This window comes from Salvia splendens, chromosome 6 (genome assembly GCF_004379255.2).
Source record: "Salvia splendens isolate huo1 chromosome 6, SspV2, whole genome shotgun sequence".
Classification (NCBI taxonomy): domain Eukaryota; kingdom Viridiplantae; phylum Streptophyta; class Magnoliopsida; order Lamiales; family Lamiaceae; genus Salvia; species Salvia splendens.
In genome coordinates this window covers 32334002-32357978 of record NC_056037.1, presented here as the reverse complement: position 1 = coordinate 32357978, position 23977 = coordinate 32334002, and the positions used below count along the sequence as shown (strand labels likewise).

General features: G+C 37.5%; 1 protein-coding gene across 3 annotated transcripts; it reads right to left on the bottom strand.

The window, feature by feature from the left end:
- Window positions 1–953: 953 nt before the first annotated feature.
- Window positions 954–22274, bottom strand: LOC121808352 (protein ALTERED SEED GERMINATION 2-like). 3 transcript variants are annotated; one of them, XM_042208780.1, is made up of 20 exons: window positions 22094–22274; window positions 21538–21606; window positions 20301–20378; window positions 18658–18792; window positions 18453–18560; window positions 18244–18372; window positions 17952–18067; window positions 17762–17879; window positions 15299–15404; window positions 8743–8885; window positions 8487–8657; window positions 8285–8395; window positions 7859–7970; window positions 6820–7163; window positions 6367–6457; window positions 5534–5629; window positions 5040–5110; window positions 4840–4964; window positions 4308–4418; window positions 954–1197 (listed from the first exon to the last, which is right to left on the bottom strand). In XM_042208780.1, the coding sequence occupies exons 1-19, from the start codon at window positions 22166–22168 to the stop codon at window positions 4337–4339; spliced, it is 2280 nt and encodes a 759-aa protein (XP_042064714.1). In that variant the 5' UTR covers window positions 22169–22274; the 3' UTR covers window positions 954–1197; window positions 4308–4336. The 3 variants fall into 3 exon arrangements, with proteins under 3 accessions (XP_042064714.1, XP_042064716.1, XP_042064715.1); XM_042208782.1 differs by lacking the exon at window positions 22094–22274 and having other exon boundaries at window positions 18453–18570; XM_042208781.1 differs by lacking the exon at window positions 954–1197 and having other exon boundaries at window positions 4336–4472.
- Window positions 22275–23977: the final 1703 nt, after the last annotated feature.

Here is a 23977-nt window from a genome sequence, read left to right as displayed (position 1 = left end):
TGGGAAACGGACGAAAATGGTAAAAGTGGACAATTAATACGAACTTGTATTCATCTTTTGTAATTCGTTTTTGCAAAAACGGCACACCCATTCATACAAGTGAATAGAGGAAACTATGTTGTCTGCTGCTTAATTGAGAACAAACGTGATATGCATAATGTTTGAAATTTTGAAGTTATCGACCAGCCAGTCTGGCTCAACATCAATCGTTCCAGATCACACAGCTGCCGACAGATCTTCATGAATTTTTGTTGCTATCTGTGTTTACATCAATACAGAGTTCAAACAAGTTTCGTTTAAAACAGATACTCAAATGTCGAATAGAACCCCGCCACAATCCATCTACGAAGGCATATACAGTGAGCTTTTGAAATCTTTCACAATTTCTTATTTTGCACCATACAATATATTACAAAATTTCTTTAAATTCTTTATCATTTTATATAAAGGGGATCAGGGACACCTGCTTCAAACCAGACTTGTCAAATTTCAATTTTAATAAAACCACAAACAACCTGGAACCAACATATCAGTTTCGATTCATTTTTGAAACCATATGCGACATTTTAACCCCCCCCCCCCAAAAAAAAATGAAAGACCACGTAGAATCAAGAAAAACCTTTCAAAACCCATGTAAAACTAATAGAAAACTGGAAAAATAGTTAAAATCACCAAAACTGTCATTTCCTTTGCTGAACTAGTGGCGGTCAATAGGTCTTGGAACCGGAACCGGAACGGAACCGAACCAAAACCAGCAGCATTACTAAAGGGAATGACTTATCTCAATACTCATAAAGGGCACTCCTTCAAGAACAATTATTCTTAAAAGACTTATATAACTGAAAATGGTTTTAAACTAAAGAACAAAACATGGAAAACCCAAATCAAGCGTCCCACAATGCTTCACTGCCCAGAATCCTAACGCACCCTAAAAACAACTAAACATAAAGGTATGCAAAATATTTATACATATATTAGCAGCGTCACATTGTATATTGATAATTAAGTATCTTGTGCAGTCTATTTTACCCAAAAAGAAATAAGGCCTCATCTATCTACAGTAATTTGGATTCGAAACAATTACCAAACCAGAAACAATCCATATGATACACAAAATATATCTCTTTCAGCCACTCCAATTTCACATCAAACTTCAGCAAGTCCATGTGTCCTTGAATCATCAATTTGCTACTTCGCCTGAACCAACAGAAGTATACTCATTGAATAACAGAATGTTGAGAGATCCTCGAGAGGACATCAGAACACACAATATTCTCATTGATTCAATCACTTTGTGCAGCAGCAAGTGTTATGTACCACAAAGATCACAACACCAACATGCCTATGGTGCAAGGATTTAAACACATCCAAAATGAAAATGCAAAGCTAGTTTCCATGCCCAAAATTTCTTGAATACAAGATTACACGTTCAGGATGGAACTTCAAGACAGCAAACGTGTCCAAACAATAAGTGACATTATCCCTAATAATGTGCCCAAACAATAAGTGACATTGTCCCTAATAAATTGAGCAATTATGATACCTACTAGGCTAGTATTATATATATGTGATACAGTTAAATCTTCTCCAAAACTGTTTCTCAATGACGATATAACTTCCCACTTTAACAGTTTATTAAATTGTTCTTTCATGCCATGTCCCCTACTCCAATTAATCCTGTAATTAAACTAATTTTATACATGCTATCAACACCTTAATAAATGAAAATTCCTGACGATACTTCCTGCTGGATGTTAAATTGTATCATGAGATAAATTCATTCTTAATCTGATTTATAGGGAGTTACTAGTCAATTAGTCCCTCAATCAGGCCATCAAATGTCATTTCGCCATTTCGGAATGTCTTTCGTTACATGTCCCATTTGAATTTTACTTTATTTGGTAAGTAGGTCCAAATTCCACTAACTCATTCCACTCATATTAGCTTAGAGAATACTACTACCTCTGTCTCTTAAAAATAGAAACTTTCTACATGTTCTATTTTAGGAAGTGGGCCCCACAATCTACTATCACTACTTTTTCTCTTTCACTCTCTTACTTTACCAATTTTTCTCTCCGTCTCTCTTACTTTACCAATTGTGCATTATAACCCGTGTCGTTTCAAAAGTTTTTATTTTTCAAGGACGGAGGTAGTAGAATATAAAAGTGGAACCCATAATCCACTAACTTTTTCCACATACTTTCGGAAAGTGACTTTCCTTCATACTCCCTCCGTTCCAAAAGTTAATACTCTCTCCGTCCCAAGGAAGATGACCCCTTCCTTGGGCAGAACATAATTTTATGTTATTTTGTGTGTTAAGTGAATAGAGTAAAGTAAGAGAGAATGGATAGAGATAAAGGTGTTTTCATTTTTAGTAATGGGTCATCTTGGTTGGTATAAACTAAAAAGGAAAGTGGGGCATTTCAATGGGACAGAGGGAGTCCTATATAAAAGTGATTTTCCTTCAAATTTCTTAAAGCTTATGTCCATCCCCAATAAGATAATTAATGGTGGCAGTATGGAGTATTAGTTATAGCACAGTTCTTACATGGAACGAGAAATATCGGTGTAACTTAACCAATTTCCTGATGTTCTATTTCTTTTGGTTGCTTATTAGATATGTTTTCCTTGTCATAATAATCCAGCCAGAATAACGACTATAAATACATATCTATGTATGTTCTGTTAACCAGCCATATGTTATACAACTTCGTTATTGCTGTTGCCTTTAAGAACCACAAACAACATGTCCAGTAGGAAGTTATATTTGCAAGATGCTCAACGAGAGGCTTTATATATACATGTATAGGGATATACTAATATGCTAACTAATTTTAAAGTGCTAATGTACCTCCAATCACGTGCTGCCAAGTGGCACAAAAAATGCAATGTTGTACACACTAAAATGCAATATACATTTGTAGAAGTTGTAGATGGATTTCGTCAGATTGCATTTTAGTTATAGGCAGATTGCATTTTTTATTGTTGAGTTTTGCATTTTTGATATAGACTGTTTAATTTGCATTTTATATATAGACGGATTGCATTTATATATAATATCTTTTGCATTGAAGACAATTTACGTTAAAATGCAAAACTCAACAATATAAAATGCAATATACGGAAATACATATATAGCTTCACAAATGTATATTGCATTTTAGTGTTTTCAATATTGCATTTTTCGTGACACGTGGCAGCACATGATGGGAGATACATTAGCACTCTAACTAAGGATGCGCCCTAGTGCTCCCCTATATATATATATATATATATATATAGTCGTGATCAATGTCGAACCAATTTTAAAGACCGAACTAGAGACCAAATCTGAGTCATTAGATCTAGTTTATTTGATGAGATGTGCTGCTGTGTAAATTTTTCGATCTTCATTACAAGCCCATTTTACTTCATTGTATAGGTTTATTACTTCATTCCGTACGTAATACCTTGAATCTACAACATGTTTTTACTTTCTTTCAGTAGGTTTTGAAATGATTCAACATATGTTTCATTTGAATTCATTGACCTGAGTTTTTACTTTATTTACATTAAAAAATGCAATTTATTCAAGTGCGTTTATTACTTCATTCAGAAACGTTATTACTTCATTGGATAAGGTTTTTACTTCATTCCAGTAGGACTACAAATGCTTCTACACATACTTCATTCGAATAATTTATTACATCATTCCCTGTGTTTATTACACCATATCGGCGGTGGTGATAGATATTGTAGAGAGAAAGAACGGCACGCGACGGCGAAGCCACATTTACGTACTGGAATGAAGTAATAATTCTACTGAAATGAAGTTAAATCTTCGTAACATGTTAGTGTGACTTATTTACCTAGGCTCGTGATGAAGGCGAAAATAATTGATAAATTTGTGTCTCTCATCCATAAAAACTAGATCTAAAAACCCTAATTTGGTATGATTCGGTGGTTCGGTCTTTAAGAGTGGATTTGTGAATAATGAGACTATATATATATTTTATATAGGTTTGTTTTAAAATGACAACCCCTCTTAAAGTAACACTGACCCTTGAGCATTTTTTAGATCCAGCAATATTATAAACACTAGACATCAATCTATAGATTGCTGTCTAGCGTATTGGATATTGCTAGTCGAGAAAATGTACCCTTGAGCATTTTTTATGATTGCCACATGGCAGTTGATTATTCGTCCACGTGTACAAATAATTGGCTAGGAATGGTGGTATGGTGTTACTTTAAGAGGTGTCATTTTAACGCACCCCTATATATATATATATATATATATAGTGAATGTACAAAACAAGACACGTTACCTATGGCCACACATAGTGGTTAGGACTTATCAACTCTGTGTGCACTCAAATGGATGAAAACTTCCTTCTGCAAACTCATGCATTCGGAAACGCTCCAGAATTTCAAAGGGCCTGAAATGATTTTAATGGCACAATAAAAACTCATGATCCAGAATTTCAAAGGGCCTGAAATGATTTTAATGGCACAATAAAAACTCAGAATTTCAAACAAGATCTAGCTATTCTTAAAATAAATGTAAAATTAAGCTTAGCTTGCCACAAAAACAGAACTAATAGACAGAAGAATTTGAATGTGGCATGGACAATACATGTACAAGTAGAACTTTATGTCCCAAATATTTTGATCGGAATAAAAAAAGGGAGAGAGAGTGGAAATCTGGAACATGGAAACCAAAAGCAGAAGCAGCCGTTCAACATATAGCAAAATCACCCTTCAGAGCTAGCACCGACCCACCAATATCACAATATCTACAGTCTGACACTACGAGCACAATAAGCAACACATGTGAGGTCAAAGATTCAGAATGCATACAAAATAGCTTCACGAGTGCAATATAATCTGCGCTGATTCTCTTCCATAGCTTCTAACACATTTGAAGGCTCTGGTCCTTCATCCCCAGCAACACTGGAGGGGACTGGAGATGTTGGAGTCCAGATCTGCATCCACCAGAGTTTCAAACAGTACTTTTATCTTAGAAATCCAACAAAATATACATATGAAACCCTTCGTACCTTAATTGTGCTATCGATTCCACTAGTTGCAATAACACAATCATATGGATGGCATTGTATACAGTTGACAACTGCACAAAGTGAAAAGATTTGGATACTTCAAGCAGTTAAACAGGATCACAATGAACACCATGTATCAGGTAGCAAACAAGTAATTGGTGATAGAAATCCAACATAATCGAGCTACAGCAACAACATGAGCAACAACATGAACCCAACAGTAAGAATAGATGATACAAATCCAATATAGTAGTAGTTTGGACATCTGATTAAGTTCCGACCACAGTAAGAATTTGAAGCACAATCCCCAACAAACCCAGTTAAACAGCCACCAGTTTGAGACATTTGAGTATATGTTAATATCATGGTATAGGTTATGCATCTGATCTCAGATGGTTTGTCAGGCTCCAAAATAACCATGACTAAAACATTTTCTAGAGTATAAATATCTTTTCATAATCATTTCCAATTTTCACTTGTGAGGTGGTTCTTACCGGCATCATCTCCATGCAGCATCTTCAATAATCGCCCAGTTTTCTTTTCCCAAATAAACCATCTACCATCATCACTTCCGCTAGCAATATATTCACCTGGATACGAGGAAAACATGATATATTATTTCTTTTGTGGGTCGGAGGAAGTAATAAATTATGAAGTTCATAAAACTTCAACCAAAAATATGCAATTGTGCTAATTGAAATTGAAATTGAAATTGAAATTGAAATTGAAATTGAAATTGAAATTGAAATTGAAATTGAAATTGAAATTGAAATAAGCTGAAGCGGGCCCCACATAATAACCTACGACTCATACAGATTTTATTACAAACATATGTTGACCTCATTTCAGCATTGAATCTTTAGATTGCAATAAGCTGAGACAAGTATCCCTTCCCTTGCATATTTCTTGTATGTCTCTTCCATAACATGCAAGGCTTTAAAATATGTTTTGAGGCATCTTCGCATAGCCTCTCGAGGAGTAAGGCGGAGGCATAATAAATCATAAACACACATGAAAATTATACTATAAAACATAAGTACTTAGCAAACATATAAAAACACATCAAATATAAGTTGATAAATCATAAAAACAATCAGAAATGTCTTTTAACTAGGAGAGGGAGACTGGGATAACTACATCGAATAGAAGTGTGTTTGTGTGGTTCTCTAATTTCATGATAGTTTCTTCTTAGTTTATGAGCATCAATTTTTTTTTGAAAAAAAGAACAGCACCAGAACCCTGGAGAGGAAAAATATAGTTCCTTCTCCTTTTTATCCTTATTACCGTTGCTTAAGCATGATCCAGAAAGTCGCATGTCAGGATTTACCTCTTTGGCCAATAAAACTGGCTTGCTTTATGTCAGTGCCTGTATTACAATGGCCAACATATCTCTGCTTCATATCTATCGCCATCTCAGACTGGAACATGAACAAGACAATTTAGCTCAAAGATGGTGTTGAAAATAATACGCAGCTACATTATAAACATGGACAAGATATACATAACATTATTAATATTAATGTTGAAAGTAAATTCAATCAACAAATTCACTCCATGTGTTATGTAGGAATAACATGTCAACAATAAATTGATGAGCAAGATAAACAGGTAGTATGGTAGTGAAAAAAAAGAAAAATGTAAGGATAGTTGACAAAACTCTTTCATCCAGCAGTTAACTTTAAGAAATTCTTATTGAGAGATCAAGGATAAAATAATACAGAGTAACAGCTTATGTGATGATCAAATTAGAAAATTTTCGGATGGAAAAACAGAAGCAAACCCGTTTTGGCACTTTCTCATCTTCACATGAAGATACAGGTGATCCAAAAGAGCCAGTCACCCTCTCTGCATTCAAATTCAAATCACCTCTCCTGTGAATTCTCAAATTTAAGTTTCCTGGGAGAACATCGGACTCAACATCATGCCCTCCTTCGGCAGGTATTAATGTTTCAAAATCCAGTTCAAGCTCATCATCGTAATCAGAGTCTTCTCTTTCAGGTCCACTTGGATTATCATTTTCTCCTTCTGTATGGTAGATTATGTCACTTAGAGAAAGCACTCTTTTAGCTCGATAATTTGCCGTTGATCTTTTGTCACTTTCCATGCTTGATTTGTCAGCTTCAGCTATAAGTCAGATGCATGATAGTAATTATTTAAGAGTAGTGATATATATTACTACTAGAAGATACACAAAATATGGCATACATACTTCACTTTCCATTGACTGGAAAATGGTAACTTGTAATGTAAAAATCGAAACATTATTATAGCATGACAATCAAACAATGAGAATAGCAAAAGAAACTAAACATTGACATTGTATAACTGCAACACCTAATCACACTGAGTAGAAAAATAACTATCTCCAAGGCTTCTTGGAAGAGTGCAGGCATCATCTTATGTCATGAGGTAGCTGTTCATGAAAGGAGTTCAGCTGTTTCCAGTATAAATTATAAAAAGAACATAAAATTATATTTTGCAGTCAGGAACAGAAAAGGCTGGGTAATACACAGGAGGGGTGATAAGAAGATTGATTTTTATATCCACTTAGTTACTGCTGACAAACAGCTCCAAAAACCAGTAAGTTAGACTACAAGCTGTTTGAACTGACTCAAGAGGAATCTTCCAGAATCCGACATACATTTTACCCAGGCTAGCACACCGACATTTGATGCAGCAGTTTAATAGTTTCTAATTTCTTTAGAATCAATATCAGAAACAATAGAAGATAAAACATACTAACAACGCAAAAAGCTCGACCGAGACAACTCTAAGATAAATAGTGAAGACTTTGACAAGGCACTACAAGCATTATGAACCTGCAGCCGAACTCTTCTTTATATGCTCCACCCTCTCCATGATTTCAAAATCAGATGGAGCTAAAGATTGAGCTGCAAAAGCAAACTCCAATGCTTCCTTATGTTTTTCCAGCTGCAGTAAGAACAACCCAAGCCAGCAACAGTTGACTTAGAATTGAAAAATGTAAACTGTGCTCAAATAGAAGTAACCATACTACTTCAGTACATCTTCAACTATAATTGACACATCAGAAGATTTATTTTCATTGACAGCATCATATCTGGGTATCGCCATTTATCTTGTTATGCCAAGGGAAGCAAGATTATATATGGTCGGATCTTATTCAATATTAGACAGCAACACTGCTTGTTAAATACCCTTCTAGAATTATTGGATTTACGACAAAATGGTAAAATTATACTAGAATGCATATATCATTAAGTTACCATGGACAGTGCTTCAGCCATGCAAATGAGTGCCCCAGTTGAAGAAGGATTTAGTTTGAGAGCTCCGTGACAGTCTCTAATAGCCATGTGAGAATCATTTTTCCACCGCCTCTGTAAGATACTGAATAGAATCAATACAGAGGAAAGAAAATTGAGAAATGAAGATGGGTCATGTCCCAGAGACTCATAGTTGTTATAAGACCTTGAGTAACAAGGAGGCGCGTATGCACAAACACTCATGCACCAATGTTGGGTCAATCTCATAACCATGACCATCCAACACTTCATTACAAGCCTCAATTCCATAATAACGATCTGTTTCTCCTTTCAATGATTTTTCAGCAAAACGGATTAGTTTCCTGCACTTATCAAGCTTGAAGAAAAAGTGATATTCAATCAGTTATAAGAAAATGAAACCCTGAGCTCATATGTAGACATTCATAGAGTAGGATGCATACTCCTGCAGCTTTGTTTCTCACAGGGAAACCATTTAAGGATACACCTGAAAATGATGATTTCACTTCTGCTTTGTCAAGTTTGGGACTCAGGCTGGTTAGCTTTGAGACATCTCTTGAAGTATATCTCACTGTATTCCTAAAAACTGCACAAGAAAAGATTATTATCCAACAAGAAATAATTTTGGTGATACAAGCATCTAGTTTTGGATAGAGTTGAGAACGCTAGAGCTTGTGGAGATTACCCCTTTCCCCAACCCCAGATTTTTTTAACAATTGCAAGTTAAGAAATTATGAATAAATAATAAATATAGACTAATTGTGGAGCTTATCAGGGTAGGTATGATCTCTAATAGTTGGTCTACGCTATACTAGTAAATCTGTTCACCAAGTAACGTCCCACGGATGCAATGGATAAGGAAATAAAAAATTGTCAGGTTCTTGCCTTGTATTACAAGCTCTCATAGATCTTCCTGAAGTCATTTCTTTCTTATGAGTTGAAAATCTAGTTCATATTCTAATTAGTGTTCTCGAAAAGTGTGCCCTAGTGATTTTCCACTTAAGCGTATTGTAAGAAGTAGAGTGCTCACTCAGTTGCAAGAAGAGAAGAAAGAAGAGAATCTAAAGGCTGATCAAGGAAAGAAGCAGCCTAGAAGAAACTAGCCGTTGGAGCAGCAGTTAGTTAGTTAAGATGTAGCAGTTATTCTTCTTGCTTTCTTGATTCTTGGGGTAGTTAGTTAGTAGCAGTTGCTACCTGATTTGTAGAGCTTTAAATAGCTCAGATTCGTTTTGTATGTAGTTAGATGAATTCATTCAATAAAGAGATTCCAGTTTCTCCAAGAAATCACCTACTTTCAATACTAAAGTGTTAGTGTGAGTTTTCTGCATAAGTGTGTGAGTACTTCACATTACAGTGAGTGTGTGTGATCTATTCAAGAGTGTGTAAGCCTTGTGTGTTAATCCTAACAAGTGGCGCCGTATGTGGGAAGATTGAAGCTGATTTGCAGAAGATCAAACGGTTTCAGAGATGGCAGCAAGGCTTGATGCAGAAAGATTCACAGGCAAGAATGACTATGGCATGTGGAAGATGAAGATGAAGGCGGTTTTCATTCAACAAGGCTTGGCTGCAGTGCTTTCAAAACCTGAGGAAAAGGGAAAGGCTCCAGTGCTTGATGATAAAGCACAAATGAAGATGGAGGAGATGCAGCTCAAGGCACACTCTGCAGTGATTCTGTGCCTTGGAGATAAAGTCTTGAGGGAAGTTCAAGAAGCCAAGACTGCGGTGGAGATCTTGGACAGCCTGGATGAAGTTTATTTGGCCAAATCTTTGGCTAACCGGCTGTACCTCAAGAAATGCCTATAGTTTTTCTGGAGAGAAATCCATCATGGAGCAGTTAGAGGAGTTTAACAAGATCATTGATGATCTGGGATTTATGGATGTCAAGATTTCAGATGAAGACAAGGCCATTCTCACATTGAATGCCTTGCCTAGCACCAATGACCAATTGAGTGATGCAATCATCTATGGGAGAGATAAGCCTATTACCTATGCAGAAGTCTATTCAGCCTTGATGGCCAAAGAACTCCAGAAGACTACCACCAGAGGCTCTGCAAGCTCCAATGTTCAAGCTGCAGAGGCCTTGAATGTGAAGAAGTTCAAAAAGCAGAATTTCAAGAAGAAATTTGAGGGCTCAAAACCCTCAAGCATTGATGCTCATAAGGAAACCAGGGCATGTTTTTGGTGCAAGAAACCTGGGTACTTGAAGAAAGATTGTCATGCATGGAAGAGAAAGCTAGCCTCTAAGGGCCACAACCAATCTGATTGTGTGGAGGGTGCTGACCCCCCTGCTCAACTTATGAATATTAGTGACAATGGGGTCAGTCACAGGTGGATTATGGACTCGGGGTGTAGCTTCCATATGTGCCCCAATAGAAGCTGGTTTCATGATCTTCAAGAAGCATCAGGTACTGTGGTGCTAGGTAATAACCATATTTGCCAGATTAAAGGGATAGGGAAAGTAAAGTTAAGCCTACAAGATGGCTCTGTGAAGATCCTGACTGGAGTGAGGTATATTCCAGAAGTGAAGAGAAACCTCATTTCATTGGGAATGCTCTAGAGCAGAAGGGGTTCACTATATTAATGAGTCAAGGAAAATTGTTTGTAAAATCTGGAGATGCAGCGATGATGGAGGCTGACAGAGAGCACATCCTCTATTATTTAAAGGCTAAGGCTGTTGATGGAGAGAGCAATGCAGTGGCAGAGGACTCCCTAATGCTATGGCACAAGAGGCTAGGCCATCCAGCTGAAGGGAGCTTAAAAGAACTCATCAAGAAAGGCCTAATCTCTGGAGATCTCAGCAAAATGGACCCCTGTGAGAAGTGTATACTTGGAAAAGCAAAGAAGGCACCCTATCCTACAGGTATTCACTCATCTACAGCCCCTTTAGACTATATACACAGTGATCTTTGGGGGCCTTCACCTGTGTGTTCAATTGGTGGAGGAAAGTGTTATCTAGCTATCATTGATGACTATACTAGAAAGTTGTGGGTGTATATCCTTAAAGAAAAGTCAGAAACACACACAAAGTTCAAGATATGGTGTAAGGAGGTGGAGCTAGAGAAGGGAAGGAGTGTGAAATGCTTAAGAACTGACAATGGCCTAGAGTTCTTGTCCGCTGAATTTGATATGTTTTGCAAAGAAAAGGGTATGAAGAGGCACAGGACTGTTCCTAATAATCCTCAACAAAATGATGTCGTAGAGAGGATGAATAGGACTATCCTAGAGAGGGTAAGGTGCTTATTACTTGACTCTGGTCTGAGCAGCAGGTTTTGGGGTGAGGCTGTGTATACAGCAGCCTATCTCATCAATAAATGTCCATCTACTGCCCTTAATTCTGAGACTCCTGATTACATGTGGTATGGAGCCCATAGTGACTATTCAAAACACAAGGTGTTTGGGTGTGCAGCCTATGCTCATGCTAGGCAAAGTAAACTTGAAGCTAGGGCTCTGAAATGTATATTGTTGGGGTATCAGAGGGGAGTTAAGGGGTATAGGCTCTGGTGTATTGAGCATGGCAAGCAGAAGGTGTTGGTGAGCAGGGATGTGGTCTTCTTAGAGGATCAGATGCCATACTTGAAAGAAAGGCTGGACTCCAGTGAAACTGAAGGTGATTTCTTCAAGGTGGAGCCTATGAGGCTTGGCCTAGGAGCAGGTGGAGCTACTGACTCAGGAAGTGAGTCTGACTCAGAGAAAGATGAGGCTCCAACTCAGGGCAGGCAGAAGGCAGGCAAAAGGATGGTGAGTCTACTCCAACGCCACCTGAAAAGTTCTCTGATGTGGTCTACTATGCCCTATGTGCTGCAGAAAGCATTGATGGTGTAGACCCTCTCACTTATAAAGAAGCCATGAAGAGTAAAGAGAGAGAAAGGTGGATTGAAGCCATGAATGAGGAGATAGAGTCTTTACTCAAGAACAAAACATGGATTTTGGTGGACAAATCCAAGCTGATTACAGATGGTAAGGAAAGGAGGCGGGTAAGTTGTAAGTGGTTGTTTAAAAGAAAGATCGAGACCACTGACAAAGATAGAGTCAGATTCAAGGCAAGGCTGGTGGCTAGGGGCTTCACACAGCAAGAAGGAATTGATTTCAATTAAGTGTTTGCTCCAGTTGTTAAGCACACTTCAATTAGGATCTTGTTGGCAGTTGTGAACCAGCTAAATTGGGAACTACAGCAGCTTGATGTGAAGACTGCTTTCCTAAATGGAGACCTAGAAGAGACTATCTTCATGGAACAGCCAGAGGGCTATGTGAAGATTGGAGAAGAAAGCAAGGTGTGCCTGTTACAGAAAAGCCTCTATGGGCTTAAGCAAAGCCCCAGACAGTGGAATAAAAAGTTTGATGCACAGATGAAGAGAATTGGCTTCACCAAGTCAGAGTATGATGATTGCATTTACATAAAGAAGGCAGGCAAAACTCCTATTGCCTATCTATTACTCTATGTGGATGATATGCTACTTGCAGGACCTTCTATGGCTGAAATTCAGAAAATTAAGGAAGATCTTAAGTCCAGTTTTGAAATGAAGGATCTAGGAGAAGCAAGAAAGTTCCTAGGCATAAGTATTCTGAGAGACAGAGGCTGCAAGAAGCTGTGGATGCTGCAAACTGACTATATTAAAAAGGTTTTGCAGAGATTCAAAATGGAGAATGCCAAATCTGTATCAACACCATTGTCCCAGAGCTTTAGACTTTCAAAAGAGCATGCTCCTAAAACTAAACAAGAGGCTGAGGAGATGGAGTCTATCCCCTATGCTAGTATGGTGGGAAGTGTCATGTACACTATGATCTGTACTAGACCAGATCTTGCACATGCTATATCAGTAACTAGCAGATTCATGGCTGACCCGGGGAAGGAGCATTGGAATGCTCTGAGGTGGATTTTAAGGTACATGAAACACACCAGTGACTGGGGATTGTGTTTCACTAGCTGGGAAGGTGAATCTGAAGAGGTTGAGCAGGGTTATTGTGATGCAGACTATGCTGCAAACCTAGATACCAGGAAGTCCCAAAAAGGCTACTTGTTTACCATGTTTGGAACTGTGATCAGTTGGAAATCAGGTCTACAAAGAGTTGTTGCTCTTTCAACAACAGAATCTGAATATATAGCTCTCACTACAGCTGTACAGGAGAGCTTTTGGATCCAGGGAGTTATTTCAGATTTTGGTTTTGACCAAAGGACAATGGTGATTCATTGTGACAGCAGCTCAGCTATGTGCTTGGCTAAACATCAGTTTTTCCATGAAAGGAGCAAGCACATAGACATAAGGCTGCATTTTATTAGAGATGAGATTGAAAGGGGAAGAGTGAAGGTGATAAAGATTAACACCCTGCACAATCCAGCAGATATGCTCACTAAATCTCTGTGTAGAGATAAGTTTGATCATTGTACGAATTTGATCAATGTTTGCTGTAAGAACTGAGGTGAGCCCTCAGGTGGAGAATTGTAAGAAGTAGAGTGCTCACTCAGTTGCAAGAACGAGAAGAAAGAAGAGAATCTAAAGGCTGATCAAGGAAAGAAGCAGCCTAGAAGAAACTAGCCGTTGGAGCAGCAGTTAGTTAGTTAAGATGTAGCAGTTATTCTTCTTGCTTTCTTGATTCTTGGGGTAGTTAGTTAGTAGCAGTTGCTACCTGATTTGTAGAGCTTTAAATAGCTCAGATTCGTTTTGTATGTAGTTAGATGAATTCATTCAATAAAGAGATTCCAGTTTCTCCAAGAAATCACTTACTTTCAATACTAAAGTGTTAGTGTGAGTTTTCTGCATAAGTGTGTGAGTACTTCACATTACAGTGAGTGTGTGTGATCTAATCAAGAGTGTGTAAGCCTTGTGTGTTAATCCTAACACGTATGAACCTGGTTAGTCCCTTTGAAATCACAAAGTCCTGACCCTGCAAAAATAAAGTGGTTATCTTGATACACCTTTGCTAGTTCACTAAAAAATTATGACTACATTTGACTCATCTCGGGCCATAATCACTTATTGAGTGTTAAATCACCAGAATGAACTTATACCATATGCAGTTGGGCAGCACCAATGAACCTTGCTCTTGGGGAAGCTATCATGGGTGAAGTACACCACAAGTGAAGGTATACTTTCAAGAAATGATACACCCATAATACAATGCATGAGAAGAGAACACAGTTAGACCGTGTTTTCTCTTAGACCTGTGTTTTTTCTTCTCTGTATAGACCACTCTCACGTTACCCCTTGGAAATTTTCAGGTCTTCCTTAATCTATCGTAGTACCATCAGCTGGTTTTTCAGTGGAATTATCAAAAACCCCCAAACCAAAGACCACACATAGAATATACAAGAGGAATCATAACCTCTCAATAATTATTTACCATGATCTGCATCATCATGTACAAGGATTCAACCCCATACACGGAAGGATTATATTCATTTGTGGAATTTCTTTCTTGAATGAGTATGAAGTACATGCTTTTCTTAATTGCCTAACATCTTTAGAATGAATAATTCATATTCTTCTCGCAAATTGGTCCTCTTTCATTCAGTTAACACCAAAAATTTTCAATGGACTTAGTTATGGTGTGTTAGTATGTAGATAATTATGATGCTTATTTACCATTGTGGGAAAGGCATGCTCATGTTATATCAAAACAGATCTTTGACAGGCTTGAGTGACTGATCTGCATATTTTTGTAGAGTTATAGGTCCAACTGACTCTCCCAGATGTTTTTAGAAAGTAAAAAGTTGAACATTAAACCTATTAAGACAGTTAAAGCACAAAGAAGTATTCCTTCTTTGTGATGTAAATGGCTTTTCACAAAGAAGCATCAACTCTTCATAGACAGCCATATATGTTGTTCAGTAGCTTGGTCCCCAAACAAACAAATCCATCAAAACATGCACTAGACTAATTTATGCAAACCAATTTCCTGCTCCAAGCATAAGAAGCATAAAGCTTCGTGTGTGAGGATACAAAGAAAAGCATAGTCAACAGAAGCACTAGAAAATTTAAAAAATCAAGATCTACCACATACCATTATTGACGTCCATGAGGTATACATGCTCCCCACTATAATTAACAAGAAGCTCCTCCCCGTTAGGACTGAAAGCAACATGAGTAGGATGCAAGCTGGAATGTCCCTGGCAATAAAATTACCAACAAAAATAAAAAATTACTTCAGTAAATCATATTTCTTGTTTGGATCCCAATTAAAAATATAATGACAAGTTAGCCAAGTGAGTCTGGCCAAATACATGTGTTAAGAATATTATTAATGTTAAGAATATTAGTATCCCACATCGGTGGTGTGACATAGTCTAGCTTAGTCTCTTGTACTATATATATGTGGCCTATGTTGAGTAATGAAATACACCTACACCTATACCTACAACCATTCTCTACTATGTCTATATACTTCTCTGCATATATCATATCTATATTTTACTGTTCTACAATATGCAATATGCTTATAGTTGATAGAAATGGGCTAAAGTCACAGATTGCTTCCACTCCAAACCAATCCAAAAACAATGAAAGTGATCAAGTTAATGCAGTTAATGAGCATATCAGTATATATGGCAGTTGAGAAATTTATGGACTTATAAATTATAACATGAGAAAGGGGCATAAATAAATGCATAATCCAAAAACACTCTGGGAAGATAATATCGCATTACATAAATCTATAACTGAATTTCATCATCCTCTATTTAGTGAGGAAACATTCTGGAGAAGTTGTCATCTGACAAATAAGGGATATTGGTCGGAAAAATCATAAACTTGGGCAAAGTCTAGTATTTCCCACAACCTTTAAACTTGGTCGTAAAAATCACTAACTTTACAACTTGTGTGAATTTCCCACAACGAATATTCTGGCCATGTTTAAAATTGATCTGGCTTATTTAATCCCATGTGGATCTATTTGGCATCAGACGTCTCATATAAAGCTCAAGTAAGAATCATAAATGGTATAATTTAAAGGCAAATTTTAATTACCACTATTTAAATAAATCAAAATTATATTTTAGAAAATAAAAAATTCAAAATAAACATAATTTCATCTTATTCATGAAAGAGATTCAGGCTGGTTTTCTTGTGAATGTGAAACAGCAATGGGGGCTAGGTCATTGACGGAGTAGTACAATGAGAATGAAGAGTAGCTACCATACTCCTCGATTCGACGGCAGAGGAACTGGTTCAACTGGAACTTGACAACGGAAAAACCCAGCACCAACGGCAACCTTGCAGCGACGGGAAGCCGGTAGGAGGAGGTGTCAGTGGCCGTTGATTTAAGGGGTTTGATTTGGGGGAGACGAAGAAGAAATGATTACGCCTTGGGAGAGAAGATAGTTTGGAGAGGTTGGTGGTGGATAAGATTTGGGGGGAAACTTCCTGCCGATTGAATCTGGTTCAACTGGAATATGGTCGCCATTGATTTTTGGAGATGGGGAAGAAGAAGCTTCATCAAGATTTGGAAGGGTTAAGATGATGATGTGACTTGGGAAAGATGTATCTTCGTGACTACATGATGTGCAGGCTGGTGGTGGTGGTGTACGACGCAGGTTGTTAGTCGGCACCAGAAGCCGATGCAAGGAGTCATGTCGGGTTGGGAAATTCCCACAACCCATTAAGTTAGTGAATTTTTAAGACAACTTTAAAGATTATGGTAAATACCAAATATGCCCAAAGTTCAACCACCAATAACCCGACAATAATTGCAAGATTGTCATTGTAGAAATGGGTAATTCACCCCCTTTAAAGGCCTTAAAGGGGGAGGGTTATCCAAGTATACATAGATGAGACACGATCATCATTAAGTCGATGTGGGACAAGAATGAGTGTTTTCAACACGCCCCAGGACGTGTGGGCCAGAATACACATCGAACTTCCACATGAGCAGACAAAAGAAAATCCACATCGACTTAGGCCTGCTCTAGTACCACGTACAAATGGATCACTCGCCGCCTTAAAAGGCCTTATAAGGGGAAGGTTATCCAAGTATATATATATGTGTGTGTGTGTGTCAGGATCATGAAGTCAATGTGGGACAAGAATGAGGGTTTTCAAATGTTATGATAGCACCTTTGTTTCCATGGCACAACATTTAACATCCAAAGGAATCATGAGACCTGTTAGAAATTCATTTGTGAGCATCCAGCCAAGAATCCATGGATTTGGGAAGAAGAAAACACTTCCATCCTACTAATTTGAAGGGAAAATGTGAAAAGTATTTGTGCAAAAAAAACAGAAGATGAGCTGATTATTCCGAAGTTACTTATGTTGTCCAACAAGAAAAGAAACTCAGTCTAGTTTTCAACCTTTTCCTATAATATCCTGCTTTCTCAAACACATGACATCACAAAGACCTTCACATAGCAATTTATAAGAAGCTAATAAAGATATCAATAGCTCATAAAAAGCAACATAACTGGAACAAAAGGAGTAGAAAAAATAAGTCTGAGGAGAGTGTTGACTTAGGGTTAAGTCATGGACTAACCAGGTCGGAGAGATGCATTGGGCAAAAGTAGTCCACGCATGGAGGTGGTGGCAACTTATTCTGACTAGATGATAGAGGCGGCAGCATTCTTCTATCATATAGACGTGCAAATGCATCACTACAGTGATTAAAAACAGTGGTTAGAAGATAAACCACATGTACAGATACAGCTGAATTAACTATTGAATACCTGCCGCCAACAAGGACTAAATGGGGCCTTGTAGAACTGATATCACAAGACTTCAAAGCAAGAGGCTGCTTTGGAGGATCTGCTAGCGACTTCTTAGCTCCGCAACGCAAATCGAGCTGCAATTGAGAAGCACGCAGGCAATAATTTTAGTACAAAAGAACAGCAATTCAAATATATCCCAAACCCACTGCAATTACAGTCGGCACTCCAAGAAAAAAAGGAGCATGCAAAGCATTGTAGGAAACAGAAGAGACGTGGGAGGGAAGGGTAATATGGAGGAGATAGAACTAACAAGAACATTACGACATTCTTGATGAGAGGACCCAGCTGGAGGACAAGAAGAACCCTCACGAAAATCATGCTGCCGAAATGTCCCATCTTCACTGGCACTCCACACCAGATTAGGATTTCCAGGTTCCACCTGTAATATACACATAGATTAGCATCAACAGTAACACAATAGCTACATAATTACTTTAAGATAGAGAATGAGAAGATTACAGCTAATTTTTTAACCCTCCTAGTGTGACACCGGAAAACTGCTGACGGACTGATACTACTCCCCTCCAGTCCATTTCTCCTTAAACGGGACAAATTAAATAGGCGAACCTGCAACGCACTAACATCACTCTGACTACGTGAAACAGGATCACTCAATTCAGGTGTAAGGTGATACATAAATATGCAGTCTGCCATGATAAATTACCTCAGCGTCTGCTGCCCCAGAAACCACAAGTTCATCTGAAGTTTCAGGGACGAATTTTGTACAGAAAATATTGGCAGAATGTCCAGTCTCAATTGAGTCCATAAGTTTTCGACTTGAATAGGACCAGATGTTAACCTGCAGAAAATAAGACATCCGTGATATTCGATAGCAGGCATTACCATGCGAATGTTGAGTAAATTCACAGGAGGGACAAACTTCACAGGGACGAAAGAAGAAAGAAGAAATGAAAAGGTGTTGTGCAACAAATTGATGTAGTTAGACTCAGGTTTGATGGTGCTTCCAAAGGAAGCGCCCTCTCCTAAATTAAGTCCAAGTGTAGCTTGCCTCGCCTACAAGGTTTCACATAAGCATAGTTGACCTAAGTGCACCTTGGGTGGCAGCTACAGGTTTTTCCTGACAGGCAAAAAGTATTGACAACGAGTCCAAATCCACAGAGACTAAAAAGTTAATTATGTTACATAATTACATTACTAGTTTGCAATTGCTAATCATTGTCGACCACAATCAAGATGATGTTGATCATTGGAGGAGCCTTACTAAACTCTTGTTAGTGTTGACCAGTTTTAACTAGTTGACAAAAGATGCAGGCTCACTTTAAACTCTAGTTTGCACTACATTCAAGCAATCTAGGTCTTGAAGCATTAAATTTGAAGTAATTTTGTCTAAGTTCTCATAGGTATCACGGAAAGATACCTGACATATATATATGGTTACATAGATACAAGAGACCGAACAAACTCATCTGTGGTCCAACTGAAAGCCTTCACATGATACTACATTTTAGCCTTTCTAGCAGACTTCCAATGAATGGAAGCAGTACTGGCAAACAGGGTGCTGAAGTGAGATACATTAAGGTTAAAAGCACCTGCCGTGCTAATACATAAATGGTTCTTTAGGTGCACTAGACAACAATTTCAAAGGTGGCCAACTCATTACATAGGAAGGGATACCATCCCTGCCGTAGTCAGATCTATGATGTGTGTGTGCATAAAATTGGTGAAAAATTAAGAGACTGCTCATCCTATGGTATAAATTCCTGAATCTGGAATTCTTTTTTATTTTTTTTCCAGGACTACTAAAAAAGTGACGTTTGATATGGACAACTATCAGCTAGAGCAACCATCTAGAAAATTTTGGTTCTTTTTTCTGTACTGTCCATTAAGAATCCGAAACTTCAATTCCATCAATTAAAGTCTTTCTGTGACATTAAGCTGATGAAGAAGATCTTGATTGCCATCACCATTAAATAAACTCAAGCTTTAAGGCACCAATCAAACTGATTAATCTAGACTATTGTGCATGCTACCATTAGCTCTTAGTCTTAGAACAGACAGTCTAAAGCCATTGAAAATTGAAATACCAACTGTGTATCTTGTCATTATCACAAGGATAGTTGACTATTCGACCGACTGGAGTTTTCATTTAACTGAGTTTTCTGCTGTTCCATAACTTCCATTATAGTACCTCTTTTTTTCTATTTCATAATTATTTCAGGTCAATCAGTTCCTCTTTCACCAACTTCAGATTCTAGACACTACATTTATCAACCACTGTAAGAACCTTGCATGTATGAAAGGGTGCAGGTATTAGGTTAAATCGGTGCACAATAAGCTTAATCATACTTGAGTATCATCAGATCCTGAAATCAACATAGAGCCTTCTGAATTCCAAGCTATAGTATTCACACATCCACGGTGCCCCTGCCAAATAAAAAAAATGGAATGAGAGAAAACTTACAAACAGAGAATGGCATGTGCTTTAACTCTTCACTCAAGCATGTCGATACTAAAGGTGCTGGATATATGGCCATATAAACTTCAAATATGTTAGACTAAGTATATATTTTGACAGCCACTACAAGATCACCATCACTCCATTGGCTATATGGAGGATCAAAGGGTCATTAGACATGCAGTATGTCAGAAAGTTTGACTGTGTAAAAAGAACAGATTTTTCAAGGTATTGAACATTATGGGAAAAGTTAAAGAGCAATGTTTTCACTTTTCATCAAGACACAAGAACTTGAGTTTTTGTCAACAACAAAATTAGAGATTGGGGTTTTACATTTCAATTGCTAAAATCAGTTTTGTAGCATCTGTAAATTTTCCTTTAGTCAAGTTTCCACCTCTATTGCCAACTTAGAAAGTCTTTTTGATAATTTATAGGAATTAGGACATCATCAGGTCCTTTTTATTTCTTACATTCATTCAGGAGATATTTTCTCTCAAGACTCGACATAATTTAGAACCCCGCGTATATCAATAAATTTGAAAAACACGTGTTACCAACAAAGATTCAATTATTTCTCCTGTTTATTGAGCAAAATTGACTGAAAATAATGCCATTCATAGAAGGCAATCTCACATTCACCTTTCTCCTAACTAGTATGGGATTAGTAAGTGAGCCTCTGAAGGTCATAACACATTTTCTTGTAATTCTCTATTATGTATCAACTCTGAGGAAGAGTGCTGAAAAAATCTTGGAATTCGCATAATGTTCAGGACTGGTGCTCCATGACAACTAGATAAACTGTTTTAGACCCACTCGCTAAAGGCATGCATCATGCGAAGCCCGTAACGATAATATTGGACTTAAATAGCTTAATCTGTTCAATTGCTGCCGCCCTTTCAAAACTAGAAAACTTTAGCTTATAGATAGTAAGCCATCAATCACTTGATGACACAAGGACCAAGAAAAAAATATTCGAACTAGAAACTTTAGCAATGTACTTGAGGTTTACAAAAACCAGAGTTTTTTACTTTTTCTAGTTCAGTTGTTAGAACCACAAACATTAACAACACGATAACAGAAAAAATAAGTTAACAAGAGGAGTGAAATCTCCCAAATAGATAAAGTTACCTCTAGTTCTCTTTCCAGTGAGAGCCTCCGCACGAGTGAGGAGTGCATCTGCACAACATGGTTAAAATCCTGGAGATTGAAAGCTGAGAAAGTAAGTACACGTATGTAGAAAGTTCATTCCGGTAGTCATATATTATCCACCGTGCAACCCAATCACAATTACACCCTCGAGAAAATTAAAAACAAACACGATATGTAACAGTTCAAATCCCCTAGAATTGCTGATATCCAGCTACCCTAAAATTGCTGACATCTCCAATAGAAAGTTTTAGGAAGTTCATTTTCCAGCAGTCTGATAGGGTAAAACATCCTCATGTATTAAGAGGCGGTTGATGTTACAGTAGAGAGACTATGCCAAGCAAAATACAAACATCACTTAAAACTGTAGAATGAAATCAATTGTTTCGAAAATCGTAGCAGAAACATGATCAACCACAAAATCAAAGCACATTGAAATAAAACAGTGAATCTCACACAAGTCGAGTGTCGAGGAAGAACAATCGGAGAAATCAAATAATAGAAGGAAGGATTGAGAGAGAGAGAGAGAGAGACAAACATTATGATTGTGGAGAGTGCGACTGTTAATCAAGTCGGTGATGCTTCCGTCATGAAAGCAGATGGAGCAGTCCATTTCAGAGCACCGCTGCGAAGATCGTCCCGCCCAACTTCGACTTTGCCGGCTTCACGAACCACCTTCGGAATTCCTGTTTTTTCTTTTTAACGGAGTACCTTTTTTTTTTCGGGAATCGATTTACATAAAAAAAAAAGGTTGGTGGAATAAAGACACGTGTAAGCCCTAGAATTTTCTCTTGCTCAGACTCAGCCAACACCAAATTCACATTTTAAAAATGGTTACTGCATGGTTACATGGAAACATTTTAATAGTAAAATATTTTTATATTATTTTAGAATAAACTTCAGTGAAATCCAATTGATACTCGTTTTATTAAGGGTAAATGGTATCATTACCAAAAAAATGTAATTTGCGCCTATAATCTAAATTTAGGCGTTGTGGAAGACCCTCATAAACGAGGAAATTGGGATAAATTTGGTTTATGTTAATTATTCACGAATCAATTGTGAATACCTTGCTATAAGTTTTCGATAAACTCTGGCTCCATAAAATTTGGTCAATTCTGGTATATTTCGTAAGTTTCAAAATTATAATATAATTGGTCATTTTTAAAAGTTACGGGATAAATAAAATTTGACCAAACTTCATTATTTTTTTTCGCCATTTGCCAATTTATTAACAATCAAACTAAAAATATTTATGTAAATCTCAAATATTAGTATTGAATCAAATATATTTAATGTTTATATTTCAAACCTTAATATTTTCAACTATAAAAAATTCTATTTATATATCAAATACAATTAGTTTTGCATCAAATATATCTCCAGATTATTTTCCAACCCCTAAAATTCTATCAGAGCTAATCTGGGGTAATTGTATAATTTGGTTTTAGGTAATAATGTTTGTTTTTATATTTCAAAAAATTTGTCCATAACTTTCATATCTCAACAAATGTTTTCAACCTTCAAAGTAGTAGTATTTCATAAAATATCCTATCATACAATATTTTCATTTTTTCTTTAAATCTGGGACACTTTTCGAAATATGTTAATGCTTAATTTTTTTTATGGATTATGCTAAAAGGTGGGATACAATTATACATGGAAAAAACTCTACTCGATGTACGACGAGGTGGATCATTTTTCATCTAAGATAGTATTTGATAGAAAGAAAGTTAAACACATTAAAAATTGAGGCATAAAACACTATCAAGCGTAGTAGTAGCAGCATTTTGTGACTTTAGAGCATCTCCAGTGGGCGGATGTCCCACTCGGACATCCACTAGGACATCCCAAAAACACCTCCTGCCACGTCACTAGGACATCCCACCCCATTGCCACATCACTAGGACATCCCCTGCATAATCCGCCCTTCCCATCGCCCTTCCCACTAGGACATCCCACAATAAAAAAAATCACAATAATATAAACAAAAAGTACGGGAAAGCAAAATACGGGAAAAATTACGGGAAACCAAAAAACGGGCAAAAATACATAGTCATAAAACATAAAAAAAGAGAATTTAGAAAAAAAAGTAAAATACATAGTCATGAAAAAAAGAAAAATACATAGTCCAACATCCCCGGCTCACTTCGCGCTGTCCTCGTCGCTCGTGCCGCCTCCGCTACCAGTGCCGCCCCCGTCGCCTGCGCCTGGCCCGTCGTCCCCTCCGCTTATCTCGGCGCCATCATCTCCAATGGGTGGCATCCCCAAATCGCGCCGACATCCATCGATGACATCCTTCAACATCCTCTTGTACGTCGCATCGGTCGTGCCATGCCACCTATGCATGGTCCGGATCAAGCTTTGGGTGATTTGCGCGCATCATCATATTTGGGGTCATGCCCCCATCCCGGCTGCTCTC

Excerpts from the sequence above, each read along its gene's own strand:
- LOC121808352 (XM_042208780.1), bottom strand. The coding sequence starts at position 22,168 with ATGGACTGCTCCATCTGCTTTCATGACGGAAGCATCACCGACTTGATT. Across the intron at positions 7,164-7,858 it reads AAAGAAGAGTTCGGCTGCAG|CTGAAGCTGACAAATCAAGC; the intron begins GTTCATAATGCT and ends TCTGACTTATAG. Across the intron at positions 5,630-6,366 it reads CAGTTTTATTGGCCAAAGAG|GTGAATATATTGCTAGCGGA; the intron begins GTAAATCCTGAC and ends CCTCGTATCCAG.